Source organism: Heloderma suspectum, chromosome 5, assembly GCF_057233095.1.
Source record: "Heloderma suspectum isolate Gila_16-S chromosome 5, 16-S_ref, whole genome shotgun sequence".
NCBI lineage: Eukaryota > Metazoa > Chordata > Lepidosauria > Squamata > Helodermatidae > Heloderma > Heloderma suspectum.
In genome coordinates, this window is record NC_139462.1 from 117,064,357 (window position 1) to 117,088,713 (window position 24,357).

A 24,357-nucleotide genomic window follows, 5' to 3' on the forward strand; every position below is an offset into this window, starting at 1 on the left:
AGGTTTGTAACAGAGTGTACACTCAACAAGGAGTCAAAGCCAACCCATAAGGTGTTATGCACTTGTTTGCAAACAGGTTTGTCATTATTTGTTACATGTTAAATTTCTTTCATTTATATCCTGTCTTTCCTCCAAGGAGCCCATGGTACTGCACATGATCTTTCTCCTCTCTATCCTCGCAACAAGCCTATGAATTAGCTTAGGCCAAGAGTCAGTGACTGGCCCAGAGTCGCGCAGTGAACTTCATGGCCAAGTGGGGACTAGAACCTGGATCTCCCCAGTCCAGCACTCTAAACACTAGGCTACAGTACACCACACTGGCTCCCAAGTGTTATTACACTCCACGCTTTTAGATGTACTCTATGAGGCTTTTTAATATGTGAACTGGACCTCTACCACCAAGCACCAACCCTTTACAAGTTTTCAGTTAGAAAAACAAAGATATATGAATCTTCACTCCAGCAGTATGAGATGCCCAATACTCCTGCCAATTTGAGGCAGTGGTCCAAGCAATGCTTAGGTGCATTAAGTATGGAAGGGGCTTGTTCGTCCTGGATGTCTACCTCGACAGTGGTCAGTTTCCTCATGTATTTCTTGTCTAAAAGAATCTCAGGCGTGGCACACCTTTATGTCTCTCCCCCTACCTCCACACTTGTAGTTGGCTAATAGTATTTTGGGAAGGAAAATCTGGCTTCAGTGCAGGGAATTGGGTTAGAGGACCTCAGACTCTAGGCCAACATAGGTTTTAAAAGCTTCTTTACTGATACCACCAGTGCCATACCCAGATGGAAGGCCCTGCATACCCTGAAAAGCCATTGTGTATTAGCGCAACTGTTTACCTGTCTTCCACTCATGTAAAGCTTTCCTGGCAGAGGAATGGTGTTCTAATTTCTTGTTGGTACTTAGTGTCTAGAGAGATTATCACTAAGCCATTATTCTCTCTTGCTATCTCTTTAGTTTGTGGGTAGTGTGTTACATTGCAAGACAAATGTTTTGTTTTGGCCCTGATTCCTCTGTGAGTATTTGAACTGATATTTGAAAATGCAATTATTAGCTCAGATAAAGTTGACTTCATCACCTTCCTAATAAGATTCATATAACTATGAAAAGTGTTAGTGCTTCACTGTAAGCAGTATATCTGATGAGGCAGAGGGCATCCTTGAATGTGCAAGGAGACCAGGAAAATGACTGAGCAAAGAATTAATAAGTCCTGCGAATAAGCTTGAGAAGGTAAATCCCTTTTAACCTCTGTGATAAAACATATGCTGTGTCAAAGCCTTGGATTATTAGTCATACGAAACAGCTCCTACATCTGCTCTGGCATAGAGTAAAAGTAATTTAGTTAATTGGTAAATACATTATGTCATAGTTCTTACAATAAAGCCACTTTCTGGGATTTCAGTACTTGCCAACAGCGTGCAGTTCTGGCCTTTTCTATGCATGCCGCAGAATGAAGTAGTAAATAGACTGCAGGTGGAGGGATATAATTTTTAAGCACATCATATATAAACACCATGCTAGAAGAAAACTAGTTTAGCAGAGAGAAGAGGTTTAAGCTCAGTCTTCTGTCTGGTGTGCCAGTTGTCTTTCTGCAGGGAGTTCATTCCACAGGGTTCTACAGCCTCATTCTCTCTGTCTCTGTCTCTGTGTGTGTGTGTGTGTGTGTGTGTGAGAGAGAGAGAGAGAGCGCCAAATTATAGGGATTGCTTTTGGATCAGTGAGGAGGGATGCATAAAGAGTTGCGTGTCAGTGGTTATTCAAGTAAATCATCCAATCGCTCATGCAGCATAATGTGGTAGAAAAGTTCTGAGGTGATAGAATGGATTGCACCATTTCAGATGGCAGGTGGAGATCACATTTCTGAGTGCTTCCCATTCATGGGGGTTGTTATAGAGAGGCATACCAGGGCATGTTACCCAGATCTTCTGAACTGTGCCCCAGATCTTTTGAGATGCCCCAATGACGTTATCTGTCTTAATGAAACCCTGCCTCTTCGCCCTGAGCTTGGGAGCCTTGCAGTGACTTAGAAGACATTAGAACTCAGTCCCTTGGCAAACCAATAGTGGTATGAAATGAAGGCAGAAGCCCTTTAAACTATGGGAGACACTGCTACCTTTTCTTCCACAGTCTGCTCATTGGTTTGTTTTTCTCCCTACCTTTCTACTCTTACATGCCCCCTGCTGAGAGCTTGCTTGCAGTGAACATTTGAAGAGGGAGAGGAAAGGGCAGGAAGAGTTCCCTGTGGAATACTGGTATTGCATACAGTATTTGATTTTACTGCCCCAAACTGGAAGTTTAGGGCTCTATGGAAGCTCAGTGGGTTCAGCACAGCAAAGGATTTAATTAGCCTCCACAAACTTCTTCCACCCCCTCCATCTTTAACTTTCCCACATAGCTGCAGGCAGCACAATATATTAAAAGAAGGGTTAGGACTATATAATGTCATGTTCCAGGAGGCCGCGGAGGCTGTGTGCAGAGTGCCTCATGGCAGTGCCGTAGGAACTCTTAAGGAGCGCCTCCAGCAACACCAGACAGGCTGCTTAACAAGATCAGCCTCGGATGGCCTTCTCTCTGTCCCATCAGCCAGGACAGCTAGACTGGTGGGGACGAGGGAGAGGGCCTTTCCTTGGTGGCCCCCACTCTGTGGAACTCCCTCCCTAGGGAACTCCGCAATGCCCCCTCTTTAATGAGCTTCCATCGTGCATTAAAAACGTGGTTGTTCAGGCAGGCATTTGGAGTGGGTTAGGGTATTTTAGAAATGTTTATACTGTAGAATTTTATTGGTTTAAACTGTTTTATTGTACTCTGTACATTGCCCAGAGTGGCTGGGTGACCAGCCAGATGGGCGATTAATAAATTTAATAAAAAACAAAAAAAAAACATAGGGAGCTGCCTTATACTGAGTCAGACCATCTAGCCCAGTACTGTTGACAGTGACTGCCAGTGGCTTTCCGGGGTTTCAGGCAGGAGTTTTACTTGCCCTACCTGGAGCTGCCAGGGATGGTATGTGGGACCTTCTGCATGCAAACCATACTCTACCACTGAGCTATGGCCCCTCCCTGATGGGGTTTTTAAAAGTTTTATCTTTTAAAAAAAGCAACAAAAAGCCCTCAGCCACTTCACCACATGAAGTTAATTAAGGTATGTAATTCTCAATCTCTCTCTCACACACACACCTCTCTGAAGTGCTACCCTTCCGAAAAGAGCTACTTGGCTGAGGAGCTCTTGTCTTCCCCCCTCCATTTCCAGTCACCACCAAGAGGGGAGGGTGGTAAATAAGAGATGTCTGTTTGTATAAAGTCCAGTATAATTCAGAACAACAGGATTCATTTTTCTCCTTCTCATCCAAGTCATTGGGAAAAGTGGGTTCACTTCACACAGTTGCAGAAGAAGGAATCTAGGGCTATTTTGTTTGTCTGTTCCCATTATCCAGCAATGGAATGACAAGTTTTAATAAAAACAGGAGTTAATATGGGGTGGGGGAAGAAGGGGAGGGAAATGCTGCTCACATATACAATCCTATATATGTCTACTCAGAAGTAAGTCCCAGTGCGTTCAATGGTGATTTCTCCCAGGAAAGTGTACATAGGACTGCAGCCCAAGTTATTTTTTGCAGCCTGATCCTCTGCATGTTATCAGCATGGTACTTCAGGTTTAATTAACTGCCCAGCCCTTTCCACACCACAGACTTGGCTATCCTTTCAGCTCAGTCATCTGCAAGTTTTGTTATGTGTGTTTTGTCATAGACTTCAGTGGTCAGGCAAGGGCACTTTGTACATGCTGAGAGGCATACTTTCTCCTTACCTTAGCCCTAGTATTGAAAATAGACTCCTTGGCTCAATTGTGTTGAAGTCCTGGCACAAATTAAGTCATGCGGAGGATGAGACAAAGAGCGCTTGCACATAACAAGGAGGAGGTAGCATCTGTTTGATGAAGCTTTGCTGGAGGATGGAAAAATCAGGAGGGATTGTTGCTGGAGGGGAACAGAATGTATGTGATATGTGTCAGTGAGGGAAGTTGAATTCTAGAATAAGCCAAAGGCTAGCTAAACTCCAGTGATGCTTTTCTGTCTGAAATCCATGTTTTTTATTCTAAATAGTTAACTAATACTTCATATGTTCCATATACAAATTAGCTAACTAATACTTCATATTTCATCCTTCCACTCACAGGGAACACAGGGAGTGATAGAGATCAACTACATTCATAGACCACAGTAGTAGTATCATCCTCTAGCTGTACTTTCAAATGCCTTGTGGTGGAAATTATGTCAACTTGTATTTGCACATGCATACTTTGGTGATTGTGGATGGCTGGTGTTTCTTCTAGGATTACAATATATCAGTTAGCTTGCTTACAAATGTTGAGGAGTATGTGTTTTTTATGCCACACAAAAAAAATCTTCCCTTGCCTTGTTCAGCTATTCTGGATTGAATAATGTGGTTTTTAATGGGTTCCTTTGTAAACTGGGTGTTTCTTTTCCCTCTCCAGACCTCCTCTCAGTCTTGCCACAGACTGAGAAAGTAACAGTATGAGTTGTCAGCTTGGTAGAAAGATGACATGTAAACCATTTAGCAAATTTAGTTACACTTGGTGTCTTGAAGAACTCTACCTCTAAAAGTCAAAATGCATGTGAGATGACGCTGAACAGATAGTGTTGGGCCCATTATTTTGCCAATAACTGCCAATAATATTTTATTAATAATTCATTGCTGGAGTAGTGTTTTAATGGATTGTACTTACAAAAATCTTTCTGTTGAAATTATTCTCTCTAAAATTTGGGAATGTTCTTGCTTAATTTCAGATCTTATTAAAAAACTAGCACAGCAAACATTTGGAAGTAAGCCGGGCGATTATCAAAAGGTAATTTTCCACTTGTACTAATTACAATTTTCATATGAATGGGTTTATAGATTTGGAGTTTTGTTTTTAAACTAAGCACTATATATTAAGTTTGCTGCATCAGTTTTTTGTTTATCTTATGAATAATACGTTTCAAGATTTCATTCTGCCAACACTGCATGGTAAGGTTTCATAAATGTTTCCTTTTGCTCGGCTTCCATGTAGTACAAAATGAAATATTTTCCAAAAGGATTTGAGGAATTTTCTAAATCATTAAAAGTTCTTACTCCCTTTTGCATAGTGTTTTCTGTAATGTTCCTTTTAAAACTGACCATTTGAATGGCTGAGAAAATATTGATATACCAAGGTTTTCAGGCAAACTGACATATATGAACACATTAGAAGTTTCCCATTGTTGCATATGTTATATATGGAGCCCATGTGTTCAGTACTGGGCATATGATAGTGGTCTAAATGTACTTGTTTGTGTTTTATTCATTTTTTTTCTTTCTGTTATCAGCTCCTGAAGCATCTCTTCACATATTGCACTTTCCATTCTAAAGTAACTGATGTCTTTGAGATAGTAGGGGTGTACCCGTGCAAATATAAAATAAACTTAATTGAGTGTAATTGGGTGGCTTTCAAATTGTGTTCCATGAGAACATGGAGAAGATCAGTAATGGCAGACAAATGTTGCTGAAAGACTTGCTGTCTCACCACTTTTCAGTCTTTCCCTGTAGGGGCATATTAGGGGTGTTGTAGGGTGCACACTCAGCTTACAAAGGGTGACAATGAGACTCAAAACCGAGTGTGCTTTCTAGAACATGCTCCTGCATCTTCTGCAATGTACAGGGTGGCATGACAGGTCATGACAGTGTTCCCTGAAGATGGAAAACCTGAAAACACTAGTATAATTTATTGAAAAGGATGGTTGATAAGATTTAGTGATCAGGGTGACTGCTTCAGGCTTATTCACTCCTTTAGTCCCTGGTTTGTAGGCACACTCTAGTTAGTGAACCATTGTTTGCTCAACTTGAAAATTGCAGCAGATAATGGTTATCTCAAATTGTGGAGGGGGAAGAGAGAGTTAAGGATGTGAAGGCTTGGGAAAAATGGGGGAAGGGGACTGTTTTTGTCCTTGGGGAAAATGTTTTTTCCCCCCATTCTGGGGGTTTTCCAGGCCATCACATCTCTAGCGAGGGTGCTTCCAAGTGCCAAATTGTGGTTTGTGATTGGCTCAGTGATGTCTGAATTATACCAGTCCCTATGAACAGGTAAAGGGAATCTCCAAGTCTGGAATTCATGGACAAATCGATCCTTTTCAGCTCTGGATACTGTATGCTAAACATGATGAGAGTGAGCCTATGTTGTGCTGGTTTCTAGTGAACATTCTTTCTTATCACTGGTCTACCATAGGAAGTCTACAGTGGGGCTTCCACACTCACCCATCCTGACTAATCAGGACAGTTCTATGTGTGATTTAGGTGTTGCTGAAATATAGCTGTGATTTCTAGAATTACCACTGAGGCACAATGACTAAAAAGCGTGACTGCAGCTTAGAAAACTTGGTCCAACAGGAGCCATTATCTTAGCATGTTCGTGGGTGTCTTGGTTACTTTGGAAGAAAGGAAAATCGAGTTTGTACCATGCAAAAGAATCTACAATGCAAAAAAAAAGGGCAGAAGATCAGCATATAAATGCCAGTTGTATAAATCCCAGCACCATTCAAGAACCCATAAGCAAACAACTCATCTAGGAAACCGTAAGAGATGTAATTCTTTTTTTTTAGTCCTTCGGTTTTAAAAATTGTGATAATGCATTTTTTAGACCTTTGCACTGCTGCTGGCTTTTATCTTACTTTTTCTCTGGCTTTATTCTATTTCAAACTTAAGGTTTTTATATTGTGTTTTACTATGATAATGTATTTTATGGTTTAAGTTTTGTTTTGGGAAGTAGCCAAAGTGCTTCAGCTAATGAAGAGTATAGAAATGTAATAAATTAAAAAATATTTTTTCCTCACACTCACGTGAGGAACTCTTCGCTTAAAATATGCTGGGGTTTAGACAACTGACATTTATACATTTGTCTCCTGTACTGTGTGTCTGCTTTGTAGCAGAGTTGCTGCTGAAGTTCTGCTGAGCCAGGCTCAGATACAAACTTCAGGGGCTCATAAATGCCCACCTCAGATGAGAGGGAAGCTTTTAAAGACCCCCAGTCCTTCTCTGGCTTGGTTCAAAATCCAACATAAAGGGAGGGAGTCATGTCATTTTCCTCCCTACTTTTCCATCTCCACAATTCACTATGGCATCGGCATTCTGAAGTACACTCTTCAGGACCATGGCAGAATTACATTTCCCACAGTCCCCTGGCTTTGCGCCCTGGTGTGCCGCTACCCAGTGCACCAGGCAGGGAGAAGGGGAGGAAAGGGCCAAGTCCTTGGATTGGAAAAAATGATCTGAATGTTTTTTAAAAAATTGGAAAGGGAGAAACTCAATTTCCAAGTTAATCCAAGGAGAGTTTTTGAGAGGTCCTTGTTTGGTGGTGGTGCCTTTTTTGTTGGTTTCATTAAAACAAATATGGGGAGTAGAATAACTGTTCCAGTGTGTAACAATAGCTTTTAGCTCCTATAGAAGATGTTTACATGGGTTTGTAAGTTCATGTTCAAATTAGCAAGGGAGACTGTGATAAACAGAATATTCTAACTGCTACACCAGGGAGGGTTGGTGCCATGTAGAGACTGAGGTATGAATCATTTCAAATCTTGCCTCTGCCGCGGACTCACTGGGTGATCTTAGACAAGCCACTCCTGGGCAGCCTCAGTCCACAACATGGGGGTGACAGTAGTGCCTTAGCTTAGAAGGTTGTGAAGATTACAAAAAAATAATGTAAAGCACTTTGATCTCTCTAAAAAAGTACTATATATAGTATTACTACACTACACAGACCCTTGGTAAATTGTTTTCATCAATCTGAAACTTTTGATAAGGACTTTTGAAGCACAGTAAACGGGGACATTTATAATAACGCATGCACTTGAATGGGGATTTCTAATACCTCTTTAATTTAAAAAAACATTTTCAAATCATGTAACTATTGTTTCTTTCCTCCTTCATTACACAATGTTTCCCCTCATTTTTATTCCCTCAAATGTAAGAAAAGAAAAGGTGAACAATTCTGAGGTGAGAATTGCTTGCTCAGAGTAGAAAAGCAATTAGAAAGCTCTATATTCATCATAGCTCCAAAAATAACAAGAAGCTCCTGAAACTCCCATGAAATGACAGATCTGTTCTCTCCAAAAGCAATGGTAATTCCATGGGACAGAGCTGACAGTAAAGTAGGTAGGAAATCTGAGCACCAGGTTTGGACGCATAGTGTGTTTCAAGTGATTTCTGAACACCTTCAGAATTTGTTGCCGCCACCCCCACCCCCCACCTGATGACTTCCGAGTGTGCTGGACCACTGTTGCCCCTTCTCCCTTGTCTTAATTCAGCCTCTGTTAAACTCCTTTCACTGTGAAAAGAAACTGTGCCTTGATGGAAGCAAGTTAAAAGGCTGAGGGTTGGTTACAGATGCGAGGCTAATCTGTGGTTTGGTGCTATGAGAACAAGTTTTCAAGGAGCCTGTGTCCCCACATTCCCACTCGCCTTCCCTGTAGAGTTGGGAGCAGCCTAGTGCTCTCTCCCAAGATCAGTTGAGCCCTTGAAGAGTTCCTGCTGATCACTCAAAACCCTACAAAAGGGTTGTTTTTGTTGTGAAAGAAAAGCTTGAAGGGCCCTGTTGAGACCAGCTTTCTACCACCTACTACCTATTCCCACCTCTGTTCTCTTCACATTCCCAAGCCCTCCTCCATGCGCTTCCCCGTCTCCCCCCCTCCAAAGGAAAAGCACTCACCGGAGGAAGGGGTTAGCACAGGGGTGGACAATTTGTGGCCCTCCAGATGTTTTGGCCTGTAACTCCCATCAGCCCTAGCCAGCAGAGCCAGTGGTGAGGGATCATGGGACTTGTAGGGCAAAATATCTGGAGGGCTGCAAAATGTCCACTCCTGCGTTAGCAGGTGGTAGAAGGCTCTGAAGAAGACAAGGTGGGTGTCACAGGCCCCTCTTCCTTCTGGTAAGTGATAGTGGCAGCATCTTTTACTTCCTTGCCTGAAGGAAGAGGGGCCATCCTCATCTCTAGAGCACTCTGCCATCTGCTCCCCCTTCCCTGTGGTGAGGTTTTGGGGGTGGTTGCTTTTTGGAGAAGGTTGATGGTGTAGCAAGTGACAAAGGGCTTGGCAACACAAGCAGTGTGGAGGTGGGGGCTGTTCGAGGTGTCTCTTTCCACCTCAGTTCTTTTCACAAGGATCCAAGCAGGGCTGCTTGTATAGTTGAGCACTTCTGCTTCAATTCTGACTCTGCGTCTACTTAACCACCTCACCTCTGCTGCAATTTTCTCCCTTCTTTCCAGGTTTGAAGCAACAGTTTGCTGCTTTTCCAAACCTACAAACGGTTGTTTACGCATGCCCTGTGAACTAGGGTTTGACCCTGGGTTGCCACAAACAGTGAAAGAAAGGAATCTCTGCATCTGAGGGGAGGAGGGGTGTGCCTGATGGTCCTTGAAGGATCATTCTCATAATGCCAAACCAAAGTCGGCATGATGTCAACCAACACTGTGTCACAGCTGCATAACTGATCACCTAAGCCATCCCAAATTGCTGCCTTTATTATTATTCTTGACAATAGAGCCATTTCTTTGTGGAACAAGTATAGGCATGTTTTCAGGTTAGTTATCTGTAAGTACATGGCACGGAAGAGCAATAAACGATTTAGGTTTGTCCTCATGGGAGTGAAGATTCCATTTTATTTGAACATGAGTAAATAAAGCTTTCAAAGAGTTAAAAGTAAATGCTGATTCATGGCCTTTAAAAAAAACATAGCTGCTTCAATTAAATACCACAGGGGACTTAGGGCAAAATCCAACATAAGTCCTACTTAGAGTAACCTCATTGAAGTGAATGGGACTTAGTCATGACTAACGTACGCTCCTTTTGCTTCAGTAGGTCTCTTCTAAATAGAACTTATGTTGGATTTTGCCCTAATTCCCAATATAAGGTAGTGCAGCTTTAAACTTGATAAATTAATTTAAGAAGAGTAATTTTCTTTGTTAAAAAAACCCTTCCACTTGGTGGTGTTCTGCCCCAAGATCTATTTTTTACGGTACAAACTTTAGTCCAAATAGTAATAAAAATTAGCTGTATTACAGAGTACAAGTAGAAGTAACAGAGGAATTGAAAAAAATGCTACCTATGCTACAACTGGCCCTCTTTTTTTCTGGCAAGTGTTAGCAGAACTAAGAAAAAGCTAGACAGTGAATACCATAAGTAAATATCATGCTAATACAAAATCATTTTAGCTTGCCAAAATTGCAAGATGCCTCTTGAACTGTGTTTTGTAAATACTTGATGTGCTTAATTACTTACTGCCCTTATACATTATTTTTAGTTTGATGACATCATAAACATTATTGTTGGGTGTTTTATTTATTGCTCACCTACCTTCTTTTTATGCATGCTGCCTGTACATCATACACACTTTCCATCTGCCTTGACTTCCACAGCCAGAAAATGTTGTCCTGACACTTCAGGTAAAGCTTATTGTTGCATCTAATGCACATTGTTGTTTGGAAAACATGATTAACTAACCATACTGCATTGCTCTTTTCTATTTTCCTTATTACTACTATGCTGATTATCCCTTCTAAGAATCTTAGGTTATTTGCAGAATTGTTAATTTAGTTTGTTAAAACACTACTTTGTGGTATTTAACAGAAACCTTTAAAATATTCCTATTCCCTTCCATCCAACAAAAATACTTAACTCTGCTTGAAAGTCTAATTAGGTCACTAGTATAAATGACCATGTGTTGCAGTTGTTTGTAATTAGAGCTATTTTCATTGAAGAAATGGGGGAATTTGAGGCAGATTCACTGAAAGCAGAATTGGAGCATGATGAGATGTAGCTGGTGAGAAACTGGCTTGTAACTGGCCCTGGAGGAAGCTGCCCAATGGCTATTCTCCCTCTGCACTTGTAGTGGGCTGGTACTCACAAATAAGTAATAGCAGTGGAGGAGAAGCTTATCCAGATGCTGCATTTCTGCACCACGCAAGCCGTGGGTCTCCAAAGGAACCAGGTATTGCTTATGCAGTATATAAATGCCATCAGAACGAACCATGTGGGTGGAAGCATTTTATGCTTGCACTGGTTTAGGAGAAGCTACAGAAGCAGCAACACCCACTCTGGTTCAGGTATATGTAAAAGTGGTTGAAGTGCATCGATGGTTGTAATTGTGAATTCTGTGTGAAACATCATAGTAGTGTCAAAACTTTTGACACTACTATGATGACTCAAAAGTGTTGGCCCTGCAGCCATTTTCCTTTCTGGAACAAATTCCCCATTAACTTCTGATTATTTAACCGCTCAGTTATGTGTGGATGGGTGTGTGTGTGTGTGGTGGGGTCTCTTCTTCTTGATCTGAAGAAGAGACAGGCTTCAGTGAAGGAATATCAAATATGAAGGAAATCAGCCCTACATCAGAAGCCACAAGGGTTGCTGAATAGGATTTCCACTGGTCAAGGACTGGGACTACACATCGTCTTGCTGCAACTAGCAGAAACTAGTTGGAAAGTAGGAAAAAGCTGTAGTACTGTGTACGCTTACCTAGGAGTAACACGGTGGGGCTTACTTCTGGGAAAACATGCATAGATTGTGCCGTAAACTAGGCAAAATAAGATAAATTATGGTAACCTGCATAACTGATAAGGGCTGCAAAATCAGGCTACACACAGCCTTGTTTAGTACTCTCTTCTAAGTCAATTAAGCAAAATGGAGTAGTTCTGAAGGAGAAATGTGTATGTTCCCTGGTAGCCTTCCACACAGCTATAGTGAGTCAGCTCTCTTTGGGAAACGCTGCATTAAATCAATAGTTCTCAAACTGTTTTCCCTTTGAGTTAAGTTTTCTGGGTATCCTGCCCCCCTTAGAAATGTGCTGTACAACAACACCCAACTTAGGTGGTTTTTCAAAGTGCTTTTTAAAACAAAACAAAAACCCACTTAGCCATTCTCCCTGGGTTCACCGCTGTTGTTTTTCAGAAGCTTGCACTAAAAAAAAAAATCTATCCGTTTCCAGAACAATGGGCAGAAATCTTCCTTGCAATTCTAAGACATCCCAGTTCAAAATATGCTTTCCAGCATCCCACTCTCCAGTTTATTCAGTCACGGATCAGGGATGGGGTTGTGCTTTGTGGGCAGCGTTGATGCATGTAGAATCTTCTGTGCCTGTCATCTGTAGTGAGGTCCGCATCCAGGAATCCTGGTGCATCCTTACCCTCTTGCTTGGGATGATGTCCCTTCGCATGAATTGGCTGAGAAAGGGTTGCACAGTGCCTCTCCACTCTGTTGGATGCATCCAATGTGGTAGCTGAATTGTGCAAGGAAAACTTCACAATAATGTTTCCCCAGCATGTAGTTTGGGAGTTAACAGAAAAGGTAATATGGTTTTGAAACAGCATCAGTAACCTGAATCTCAGCTATAACTATAATATCTGCTCTTGCTGTTGTTTCTGTCCAAATTACAGGCAGTTTACTATGAAATCGGTTTTATAGTCTCTGCTGCTCTGGGAATACTGTTTGTTCTGTTGCTGCCTCTAGTGGGGCTTTGCTTCTGCATGTGTCGTTGCTGTGACAACTGCGGTGGGGAAATGCACCAAAGACAGAAGAAAAATGCTGACTGTCAGAGGGGCTGCTTTGCTACAATTCTTTTTGTTGCTGCTTTAATAATCAGGCAAGTATAGTCAAGTTGGGCAAAGTGTAAATTTTGCTTTGACATGTAGACAAGGTGGGTTAAACCTGGTCTATTATTTATGAAGTTTTTATTAGACTGGAAGTAAAGTGCACAAGGTTAAAGCAGGAAAAAACTTATAACAGAGGCACACCAGCTGATGTCCACAGTTCATTGCAATATACTGAAAGGGCTGGAGCAATCAATATTGCAATATGAAGACATCAATAGCAGCTTCACAGGATGTATTTAGTTATCAGCATATACCCCTTAAGACAGACAGTAGGTGGGAAAATGGAATGTTTGAATACATTGCCAGTCTGCACTTAAAAAACTAGTGTATCAAGGAGAAGGTTCTAATTATGGCTAATCATGTATATGCAGAATTTTTCACGTGAGGAAGCAGTCAAAACTTTCAGTCACTCACCTAAAGCTTATTCTGGTATAGTCCAGCAGAAGATGCATCATGTGAGGCTGCTCATCATGTAGTTTGGCTCTAAGATTATTGTTCTGGAATTTGGTTTGCAAAATTTTATTATTTTCTAGAAATGTCCTTTCATGTAGGCGAGTTCTTTCTCTCCAAAATGAGTTTATCAAGATGTTAATTTTGTATCTCATAGCTTTCATGAACAAAAAACTGCATCCTCTTTCAGTTCTAATTTATCCATTTTGTTGTTGAAAATGGACCATGTAAAACATTATCCTGTGATTTCTTTATAAACTAATAGTGGTCAGAAACCCTGGCCTCACCATGATTGTTCATTGTTCTGTTGCATGATACAGCCATTTTCTGTGCACTCCAAAGGCATGTAAATTTGGCCTGGTGTAGAAATTTATAGTGCTTTGTACTTAATGGTGCTGACTGAAGATTCCAGAATTAAGCATTGGTTTTAATTTTCAGTCCATGAGGGCAGGGATGGGCAGAAAGTAGATTGTAGTCCACTTGTGAACCACAGGGGATTTTCTGTTTGGCCACCTAGCAGCCTGCTCAGTACTGAGCTCAGAATATGAGAAGAGCCCTGCTGGATCAGACCAAAGACTGATCTGGTCCAGTATTCTATTTGCAAAGTGGCCAACCAGATGCCCTTATGGCAAGCCCACAAGCAGGACATGGGTGTAGCTCCCTCTCATTCATGTTCCCCAGCAACTGGTATTCAAATGCACATTGCCTCTGATACTGGTGGTAATATATACCTGTTGATAACCTTATATTATCAATGGTTATATAATGATAGTAGCTATTGATAGCCTTACCCCCAATAGCTAGGTGGCCCTTGATCTGATCTAGCAAAGCACTTCTTACGTTCTTATGTAAGAGTGCCTACTTGAGGTCACTGAAGATAGATTCGTTATGCTTTAACTGTTAAGAGGTCCTGAGTATGACATCTTGCTTTGTAAGTTTAAAATATGTCGATGAACCACAGGGATTGTAGAGAGGGAAAAAAGATAAGACCACACAAGACTGAATCAGCCCACCCTTGACTTAGGACCCCCTATTTGTATTGATACCCAGTGTGACATAGTAGTGGCTAGAATGCTGGACTAGGACTGGGAAGAATTGGGTCTGTATTGCTTTGTTAGAGGGCTGCTTTGAAGAGCTGACCTCAGAAAAACTCTGGGTGGGGCCATAAATCTATCCCCATAGGAGACCCTTGGGGTAAGAGGTGGGTTTGGACTCCCACCCCCGGTGTTTCCATGGGCTGTGCTACAAAGTCTAGGAAAGCCTCAAATAAACATCTCCTTTGCTTTGCTGGGACTGCTTTGAAGATCTGTCTGGATTGGTTTTGCAATGAACTGAACTATTTACCAATTTGGGGGTAATTAGCTTGGTTTATTCTGAGCCAGTCCAATGGAAGTCAAGGACAACTCACCTGTCTCTTAATTGGAATGAATGGTAGTGCTTGCTTTCTCTCATATGCTTTTCATTGACCTCTATGGGTGAGACTCAAAGGACTGAGTCAGCAACACTGCTGTAATGGCATCTGCCTCAACACTGAGCTCACCAGTGTTTTGGGAGCAAGGACCCCCCCACACACACACACCCCTCAACATCATCCCCTGTAGCAGCACCTTACTTTCACCCAAAGAAACAAGTGGTGCCCACTGACTTGTGTAGAAGGGAATAAGAGATACAGTTGTGGATGCATAGGGACCTGGTGGTGGGAGGAGGTCAAATTCTGGAAGTCTTTCCAATTGTAGTTGTATAGCCTGCTTGTTTAGAATTGCAGTGGCTTATTTAGCTGCTGTTTTTATATATGTGCATGTTCTACTGCAGCCTTCCCCAATGATGCCCTCCAGATGCTGTGGATGTCAACTACCATCAGCCTCAGTCACCATGGCCAGTGGTCAGGAATGCTGGGAGTTTTAGTCTGAAACATCTGGAGTGCATCAAGTTGGGGAAGGCTGCTCTAGCGGGAGCCTTTGATGTCTGGTGGTGGGGAACCAACTCTAAAAGGCAGAACCCTTGAACATTAAGCAAGCATATTATTTAGGTCTTTACTCATCCTTCAGTGAGGGCTAACATTGTGAGGAAATAGGCTTCCTTCTGGATCATGTACTACTTGTGGCAATTAATATATATGCTGATTTGGGGCAGAGGGAGTCTGTCCCCAAGTAATTAGCACTGCCAAAATTATTCATGCTAATCATCTGACCAGTGGATAGACATACCCAAGTACATATGTATACCCCGCTGCTGTCCCTGTGTGTAAGCTTTATATAACGTCACAATATCTTGTACTTGAGAAATCAGTTGATTTCTCAAAGGTATATTTAAATAGTATGCTATCCTAATTTCTTGGAAAGCAAGTCTCTGGTAGCCTCTTTATCAATGAAAGATGAGCTAACATTTGTTTCCTGTTTTCAACTCATTCAACATGAAGGAGAACTAGGCTTACTAGTCTTCACAGATATGATGACTAGAATGACCGTCTTTTGAGAGAAGTATTCTTTCTACTTTGCTAAAGATGTTCAAAATGAGAATTTATCAAATTAGACATTTTGCAAAAAAAATACTTTCATAGCACATTGAGCTACTGGCCTTTTGTATTTTGAGCACAAAGACTGAAACAATATTCTCCAGAGAACAAAGTTGTTACTGTAGTTCTAACTATGTGAATTAGAAGTACACTTTTCACTTTTCATCTGGCTGACCATTGTGAAATGCTTTTCTTTTTACAGGCTGCCAAAAGCAGATAGACAATTAAATTTTAAAAGAACAGACCTGAGAAATCCATGTTGGAAAATATTTCTATCCTTGTAGATATCAGGAAAATAATGGGGGTTTGTAGTGTACCACCAATCATCCCATCTAAGCCCTAGTCTCTGTCTGGTGCCAAAGTGCCATTTGTGAGGGTGGCCCGCACAAGGACAGTCCTACATAAGAATCCTTTCTGGTTCAGACCAAGATCTATCCATTCCATCATCTTGTTTTTAACAGTCAGAAACCCACACACAGGACAGAAAGGTAGCAGCCCACCTGACTGTTTCTCCCTGCAACAAGTGATATTCAGAGATGCAGTGCTTCTGAACAAGGAGTCTCCAGGAATCAGTTAGGCAGGTGTAAAAAGCCTAAGCCACCAAAGCAAATCAGGAGATCTGGGGGTGGGGGATCCTTCCCACCCCCATCAGTTGGTTTAAGTCCACAGTGAGTTGTGTTTTGTTAAACTACATATAGGTAAGAGTGGTCATGAAGGCACACAACCACCCTGAATTCTCATCTAGGGGTGTTAGCTTCTTGTAATTTTAGACAGGATTATAGAGGAGCAGCTCCATCCTCACCATGCCCTGCCCAGGGAGCCAAGCTCTGCTGTGTCAGATGGAGGAGGGGGAAATGGATGGTTCTCTTACCCTCCTTCCATGGGCACAGTTACCCTCTTTCAGTTAAAGGCATAGAATCAGAATCATAGGGTTGGAAGGGGCCTGCAAGACCATCGAGTCCAACCCCCTGCTCAATGCAGGAAGCCTGATTCCCAGGCGGTCGTGACATAATCTTGTGATAAACTGTTTGAGTTGACCCTAAGGGGCACCCACTTTACTATTCCTAATCTTGGGGGTTTACAAAGAAATTATTAACCAAATAGTCAGGCCACTGCAAGTCAGTCTTTTAAGTCCTCACATCCTTTTTTCTTGTAAGGAATAAGATAACTTGTTTCCATTAGCCAAGTTTTTCATATTATCCACTAATTTTGTTTCTGAGTAGGAACAGTTTACATATAGGTGTCAAACTGAGCTTTCCTTTTGCACCAATGTCTTACTTTATGTTCAGATTGTGATGCGTGCATCCTTAAACATGGCTTGAAAAGTATGTTGAATAAATCTGGATATGTGCCTGATGAACCAGCATTGTGAATAGTTCAGCACAAAACCATTGAGAAGTATCAACTTGACTGTGCATGATAAAAGTGTCTATGAGAATCCACTGATGTCTTACCCACTCTCTTAGCTTGCTAGCTAGTCTTCATGCTATGCACTCTTTCGAAACTGAAAGATATAATAGTCTGAAGATTTGAAGTTAAAACTGTTTCTAGCATCCCCACCCCAAGTTAAATAATTGGCATGGATGCTAACTTAACTGTGTCCCATCTAGTTCTCTGACTCCACCTAATGGTTATCAGTGGATTGTGATTTAAAAGTTTATGGGGAAGCATCTTCCAAGTTCAGCATCAGAGCCTTTGTCTATGTATGTGTTGACCAGTTTACTCTGGTTTGAAAACCAGATCATGATATACTTGTCGATGGTAAAATAAAATCTCTCCCCCTCCCCCATTTATTCATAGCATTGGTGTGGTTTTTGCTTATGCTGCTAACCAGCACCTCACAAGCCAAGTCAGAGGAGCAAAGAAACTGATGAAAAGTAATTTCAGAGACCTGAGAATTTTCCTGAATGATACTCCTGGGGTAAGGTGCTTCGTTGTTGTTGCTGTTATAGTCATTAAGTGGACATAGCGGTGATGTACTTAACAAAATGGCTCAGTTCAGACATCATGCTGAACAATGATTTGTGCTAACCATAGTGTAGAGCCCACATCATATTATAAGCTTCCAAATGTGCATAGGCAAGCCTGTGGTTTAGAGCTACTTTTAACCTTCTCATTCCAGCTTCAGACAACCATGGTTTGTCATGTCATCCAAACCCAGGCGGCAGGGGTTGTATGAGGGTTAAATGACCCTCAAATAATAACCCATGGTCTGTTACATACAAAAAATGTATATATTAGTGAAAAAATGTTCAAATCAGCATTATATGAAGGAAAACTGTTTGCAAAACATGCATATATTAGGCAAACCTGCATACAAAAACGCTTACGTTAGGGAAAGTGCACACAAAACACATATTATTTTTTGTGCTTTGTTTTATTTTTAAAAAGTTGCAAACTGATGTGGAAATGAGATAGAATTAACTTAAGATAGGAGAAATGAAATGGAGAAAAACCAAAATTGATAAAAGCATCCATCCCCATCCAGGAGTGGATTATTCCTCTCTCTTGCTCCAGTGGCAAGTCTATACAAATGAGTTTTGTATGGTTGAACAGTAGTCATCCCCCCCGCACCCTGCTATCACTTTATAGGACCAAGTAAGTCCAGAATCAGCACAAAACTGTGCCCCTAATCCTCAGGCAGGCAGTCCAGAAAGATAACATAATCAATGGTATTGAATGCCACTGAGAGGTCCAGCAGAACCAACAGGGATGTACTTACTGTCTGTCATTCGTAGGTCATCCACCAGGGTAACCAGAACTGTTGAAATGGGATGGAAAAGAAGTTAGGTTATTAGTATAACTAGAGTTTTGCAATCACTACACTGAAGAGCACCTTGTTCCAAGTGTAAAGTGGCTGCTTATGTGTATTGGTATATTCCTGTATGTGACTAACTTGCATCTTTAATAACATATATTTTTATTTTTTTTAGCAAATTGATTATTTGGTGAGTCAATATAACACTACCAAGAAGAAAGCACTTTCCGATCTTAATAGTAAGTATATTGAACAGCGTTATCTTTGTGTACATAAGACTTGCCTGAGGCAAACTTCTGTTCTGTCAACCTCAGCTTCCCACTTAGTGGTTAAGACGCTGAACTGCAGACTGGAAGGTCGGCAGGTCAGCAGTTCGAGACCCGAGTGCTGCGTGACAGAGTGAGCTCCCGTCTTCAGTCCCAGCTTCTGCCAGCCTAGCAGTTCGAAAGCAAGAAATTGCAAGTAGATAAATAGGTACTGCCTCGGCGGGAAAGGTAACAGCGTTCCGTGCACCTGGGTGTTCAGTCATGCCGGCCACATGACCACGGAAGCATCTTCGGACAGCGCTGGCTCTTCGGCTTAGAAATGGGGATGAGCACCGCACCCTAGAGTCGGACACGACTGGTTGGGGACACCTTTACCTTTACCTTTTTATACCTGAAATGCTCTGTAGAAATGTTGAGTAAAATTAATAATGAAAATATTGAAGTATTAAATAGCAGGCCTACATGCTACAAAATGAACCCAGGTTATTACCAAAATATGATGTAAACTTGTCATAGTAATTGTTAAACACATGAAAACGTTTTTATTTGTAATGTCACTCCATTAGTATTGCTGAACTCGTGTCATGCTTAATTTTAATTAGAAAGGTAAATTCTTCTCTACCACTTAAAAGATGGATTCTCCAAATGGCCTTTCTAAGGGCTTTGGTTCCACATGGCATGAAAAGCATCTTTGAGCTCTTGCTGTTTGTGTGCATGCATGAATATGTTTCTTGTGAGACAGAAAGCAGAAGAGAGCCACTAGCCACTGCACTACTGTATTATTACATTATTGTTGTTACTAAATTATTATTACTATTTCAAATCTGCACCCTCTCTTTTGGTGCATACACCCTCAAGGTGGCTTAAAATAATTTTTTTTTTAAAAAAATACAGTATGACAGTTAACTATAGGATAAAAACAGAAAAAAACACTAGAAACAAATAAAAAGATCTGAAATACCATTAAAAGCATGAAAGAACAGGGCTGATTCCATCTGGCATCTAAAGGGATGTCTGGGGAGAAAGTTTCATAGTTTGATGACACCGTAGAAAAAGACACTCATGTTTTGTATTCACGTTGGAAGATAACATGGGATAACCACAAGCATGCTGTCCTTTACTCCTTGCAGGAAGAGTGGATTGCAAATGTAAATTGCCCTGTTAATGTCATGTTTGAAAGCACCTGTATGCTAGAGAGAAACTGTATGGACTCCAAAGTAATTCTGGCAGTTCACCTGTTCTTGGTCAATTTTGGGATTATTTATGTATTTTATTACATTTATATCCCGCCTTTTTTCCTTTTGCAAGGAGCCCAAGGCGGCATACATAATCCTCCTCTCCATTTTATCCTCGCAACAGCAACCCTGTTCAGTAGGTTGGGCTGAGAGTCTGTGACTGGCCCAAAGTCACCCAATGAGCTTCATGGCTGATTAAAAGATTAAAAGGAAAAATGTACAAACAAGATGATGAACACACACACACACAGATTAAAATATAATGTAGAGGAATATGTCTTCCCTCCAATCTTTACCTCTTTGCTAATCAGGGAAGAGCTTATGCCTCCCTTAGTGGCCTGGTTCACACGACACAACAGCCCACCATGGGTTATTTTATTCACAGGGACTGTCGCGTTGTGCCAGGTGCCTGTGGGCACCATTTTTGCATGGCACCCACTGGTGCCCAGGTGCCCAGCTTGCCATAGCTTTTCTCCTGTGGGCACTATGCAAAGATGTTGCCCGTGGGAGCCCAGCATGACACCACAGTCCCTGCAGGTAAATTAAACCACAGTGGACTATCGTGGTGTTCAAACAGGCCTATTAAGTTTGCGTGTCTCTTTCAGGAAGAATGGCTTGTTTTGAAAACCATGGTCATTTTCAGTCTATGAAGTGCTCATTTTCACTTCAGAAGGGAAGGAGAAACAAGTGCTTTTCAACAACTTCCATCTCAATTAGCATGAAGGAAACACTGAAGGATCAATTTCAAGATGATCCCCCACCCCCAAATTGTGTCATGCTTACTAATAGTATGGAAGCCTAATACTGTGAAATCAAATGACAACACTCTTAACATTTCCCATACAGTGTTAATGTGGATGGATTGGTTTAATGTTTAATGCTTTGTTATTCCTTAATGCTTTGAAGGCAATGACAAAAGTGGCATATTTTTAAATGCCAAACTAGGATTTATTCTTTGGGTTAAAGTTCAAGAAAAATATAGTTTGGCGCTTTTCTTATGTTGTGTGCTATTTAAAGAGTGCACAATTGCACTAAACAGACATTTGGGCCTGATTACTTCCCCATCTCCTATTCCAACAGATGTTGGGCCACTGCTTGGCAGCCGAGTCCAGGAACAGCTGGGAAAGGAGGTGCGCCCTGCGCTTGATGCAGCCCTAACCATGGCAGGAGGTAAAGAGGCCACTGTTCTTATTGCGAGTTTTCTTGTCCAGCTTCATAAGTTTCCGTGGAGGCTTTTGTAATTTGGGCTGGATCCAAAGAGCTGAACAACTAGTTCATCACACCCTCCACTGCACACAGCAAACCACTTTTGAAACTAAGGGGCCTTCAAAACATACATTTATGTTTTTAGCACTTTTCAATTAAAAATCCAGAAGGCAGTTAACAGCAACACCAACAAAAATCAGTCCACAAAGTACATTAAAACTGTGTGGTGGTGGTGGTGGGTGCTTGAACCATTCCCACTGCTACTTGCCTCCACCTCCTAGCTCTTTTGCCTGGATGGGGTTATGGAGGTATGTCTGCCTCGTCATGGGGAAAAGCAGCCTGGGCGGGGATAGGTTTTGGGGGGTGAAGGAGCAGACAAGGGAAGGGTTAAGCAGTCCACTTCCACTTGCTGTTTTTCCACTACAGAGCCCCTCACTCCACTGCTCCGCAGCTGTTTGGAGACTTGGGTTCCAGCCATGCATATGAGGTTCAAGATGTCTCAGCTGGTAGTGTGTAGGTACAGGGGCTTCCCATGTCAAAAATAGAAGTGGTGTGTTGACAACTGAAAGTCTTTGCGTACGTCATGAAAATCTTTTCTCATCGTCCACTCTTTGCTTTATTTTTCTGTTTGTCTTGAAGTCAAAGTGGAAAGGGCCATTAAAGGTAAAATATTTTGACTGCCTTGTGTACAGTGTCTTCCTCTCTTGCTTAAGTCCTCTTGTGCAGTTTGTTTTGTTGTCATATTTCTCTTGTGTTCCACAAGTCATTGTTTTGGCTCAGTAGGATGGATCCCAAAAGCAAAGCTTGACCAGCTATTGGCTTCAATCTGTAACTTATTTATTCTGGCTTATTTAAAGTCATTAGGGCTGCTTTGGTGGAAACAAGTTGTGGATTGAAGCCATAGTGCTTGTAGTCTGTGGGTAGCAACACGTTCCCAGTCAGTTCAACCTAGTAGATATGTGGAAACGATGGGAACCATGCTATACCTCATAGGCAGGGACATTGTTTTGTTTCTACTGTAGTGGGCTTGTTGGGAATGAGCGGGGGCGGGGGAAATGTAGATTTTTAGGGCAACAATTTTTGAGGCTGTTTCCTTGGTTCATTTTTGTCTGATGCAGACATAACACTTGACACTTAACAATGCTTAGAGCCTATCATGGCTTGTTGCTCCAACCCTGATAAATATCTCCAAATGGCCAGTGAAACCCTATCTCGCTGAGTTAAATTTTGCTACCTGAGGGCATGCGGAGGGAGATACCAGTGAGACTTCTGCGTCACCTTGCAGCTGGAGATGCTAGAGAGGTTGGGAAACTAACACTTCATCCTGGCTAACCCAAGCCACAGTGTACCAGCCCACTTCAAGACCTTGTTTCATGTCCTAGCTTGTGGTCAATCCTTAATCATGGGTTAGATTTACAGATTCAATGCTTAACCATGACCAAGGAAAAGAAACGTTAGGTTTGCGTAAGGCAACAAAGTCAAATGTATGCCCATGCCACTTATGCTTGTATCTATATAAGTATGAAGTGGTTTGGGTTGTTTTTGTTTGTTTACACATTTCTGCTTCAGTGGAAGTTTGTACATGCAGAAAATCCAAAGTAGCTTGTAACAGTCTGCATCTTTCAGTAGACACTGTAGAGTGTTTAACAGCTGGAATCACTTGGGCAAGGTCTGCCCCTCTTGAAGGCAATTACTAGACCTCACCCACTTGCCAACCAAGAAGCAGAAGGCTTTGGAGAACGTACACCTGGTCAGCAGCCTTTCTTGCAGGAAATTTTTTTTGGGGGGGGAATTGAGACTCCAGTGTACCACTCCTTGCTTGTTTTGGTAAGTGGCCTTCCAGGAAAATTTGTACTAAACTAGACGTCTAGTGACATGCAGCTGGAATGTATTGGTTACCTTTGGTAACGAATATAGATTGAGAGGTTCAGCGCGTATTCTCCAGACTTTGCTGTCCTGCTTACTGCAGTGTGACCACCTTAATTTAAGAATAGTTATTTTGGTTTATGTATCCTGTACCTAGATCAGCCTTCCCCAATCTGCGCCCTCCAGGACTGTTGGGGTACAGCTGCCAGCATGGAGGGCACCACTTGGGGAAGGCTGACCTAGGTGATTTATAAAGTTGATGTCTAATGAAGCCATTGGATTAAAGTTCTGATTTGATATATTTTTTAACCATGGCAGCTATTAGAGAAACGAAGGAGGCTTTGGAGAATGTGAGTGTATCTGTGGAAGTCTTGCAGGAAGGCACTGAGAAGCTGCATGCCAACCTGACAGAGGTTAAAGGACACCTGATGAACACACTTAATGATTCTGCATGCACAGCTGCCCAGGCTTCATCCACTTGCAGCATCATCAGGAATTCATTGGACCAACTAAACATCAATGCCAACTTCAGCAGGGTAAGATAAATATGCCAGCAGTTCTTCCCAGTGGCCTGGTTCTCACTGAATAGTAAACATATGGCCTGTACCACTTCAGACTGAAGATAGGGGTTCATATGACAGAATGCTCCTCCATGCAAAAAATGTTCCTTAGACTTAGAAAATTAACATGATGGGGGAGGGTGTGTGTTCTACTATAGCCTGCTCCTTGGTGTGCAAACTTTCTATGACCAGGGAATGGTTTTATAAGGAGGACCATTAAATTGTATGAGCCCCCATCTGCTCTCTGAAGTGGTACAGCCCAAACATAGGCTTACTTAGGTCAGCGTGTGGCAGATCATTTGGTTTGTTCTGTGGTTTTTAAAAAGTCCAGCCCTCACTGGAAACCCTTTTCACATTGATTTGCCTGCTGAGAAGCCCTCCAGGTTGCAGAAGATTTGGGAAAACATTTTAGAGTGTATTCTCAGGTCACACAGGATACTTGCCAGGGCAACAATATGCCCAACACTCTTAAGGGGCTGTATATTGTAGAGGAAGATTGGTTGTACTGTGGAACTTGTCTTTCAGGAAACCTTGTCTGCTGTTACTGATTATTTTATTTGAAGAAACCCCCACAAAGCTTCTAGGGAGCTTCTTTCCTAAGAAGTCAGTTTGCCATTAGTTCTTCTCAGTGGCCTGATTCTCACTGAATAGTAAACATTTGGCCTGTTTTAGTGGGTTCGTTAATGGTCTGTTAGTGAAATTACTCACTTACTGGTCCAGCTGCCAGTGTAAACTTGAAATGGTGTACTGCTTCTGTTTAGTGTAAATTGTGTGGTATATCTTCTTAAAGCTAAAATGCATGTTACAGTGGACACATTCAGACTATGTAGTC

The 24,357-nt window shown here is 41.7% G+C and overlaps 1 protein-coding gene across 19 annotated transcripts in view; it reads left to right on the forward strand.

Moving 5' to 3' along the window:
* PROM1 (prominin 1) overlaps nt 1–24,357 on the forward strand; it is a 123,035-nt gene that overhangs the window by 46,795 nt on the left and 51,883 nt on the right. For 13 of the 19 annotated variants that reach the window (XM_084857081.1, XM_084857069.1, XM_084857080.1 and 10 more), the window contains 7 exons: nt 4,805–4,863; nt 10,438–10,464; nt 12,454–12,659; nt 17,435–17,555; nt 18,568–18,631; nt 20,974–21,063; nt 23,284–23,501. In XM_084857081.1, coding sequence (XP_084713207.1) covers nt 12,544–12,659; nt 17,435–17,555; nt 18,568–18,631; nt 20,974–21,063; nt 23,284–23,501 — 609 coding nt within the window. In that variant the 5' untranslated portion in view covers nt 4,805–4,863; nt 10,438–10,464; nt 12,454–12,543. The remainder of the gene's footprint in view (nt 1–4,804; nt 4,864–10,437; nt 10,465–12,453; nt 12,660–17,434; nt 17,556–18,567; nt 18,632–20,973; nt 21,064–23,283; nt 23,502–24,357) is intronic. The other 6 variants (XM_084857071.1, XM_084857073.1, XM_084857085.1 and 3 more) reach the window with 1 other exon arrangement.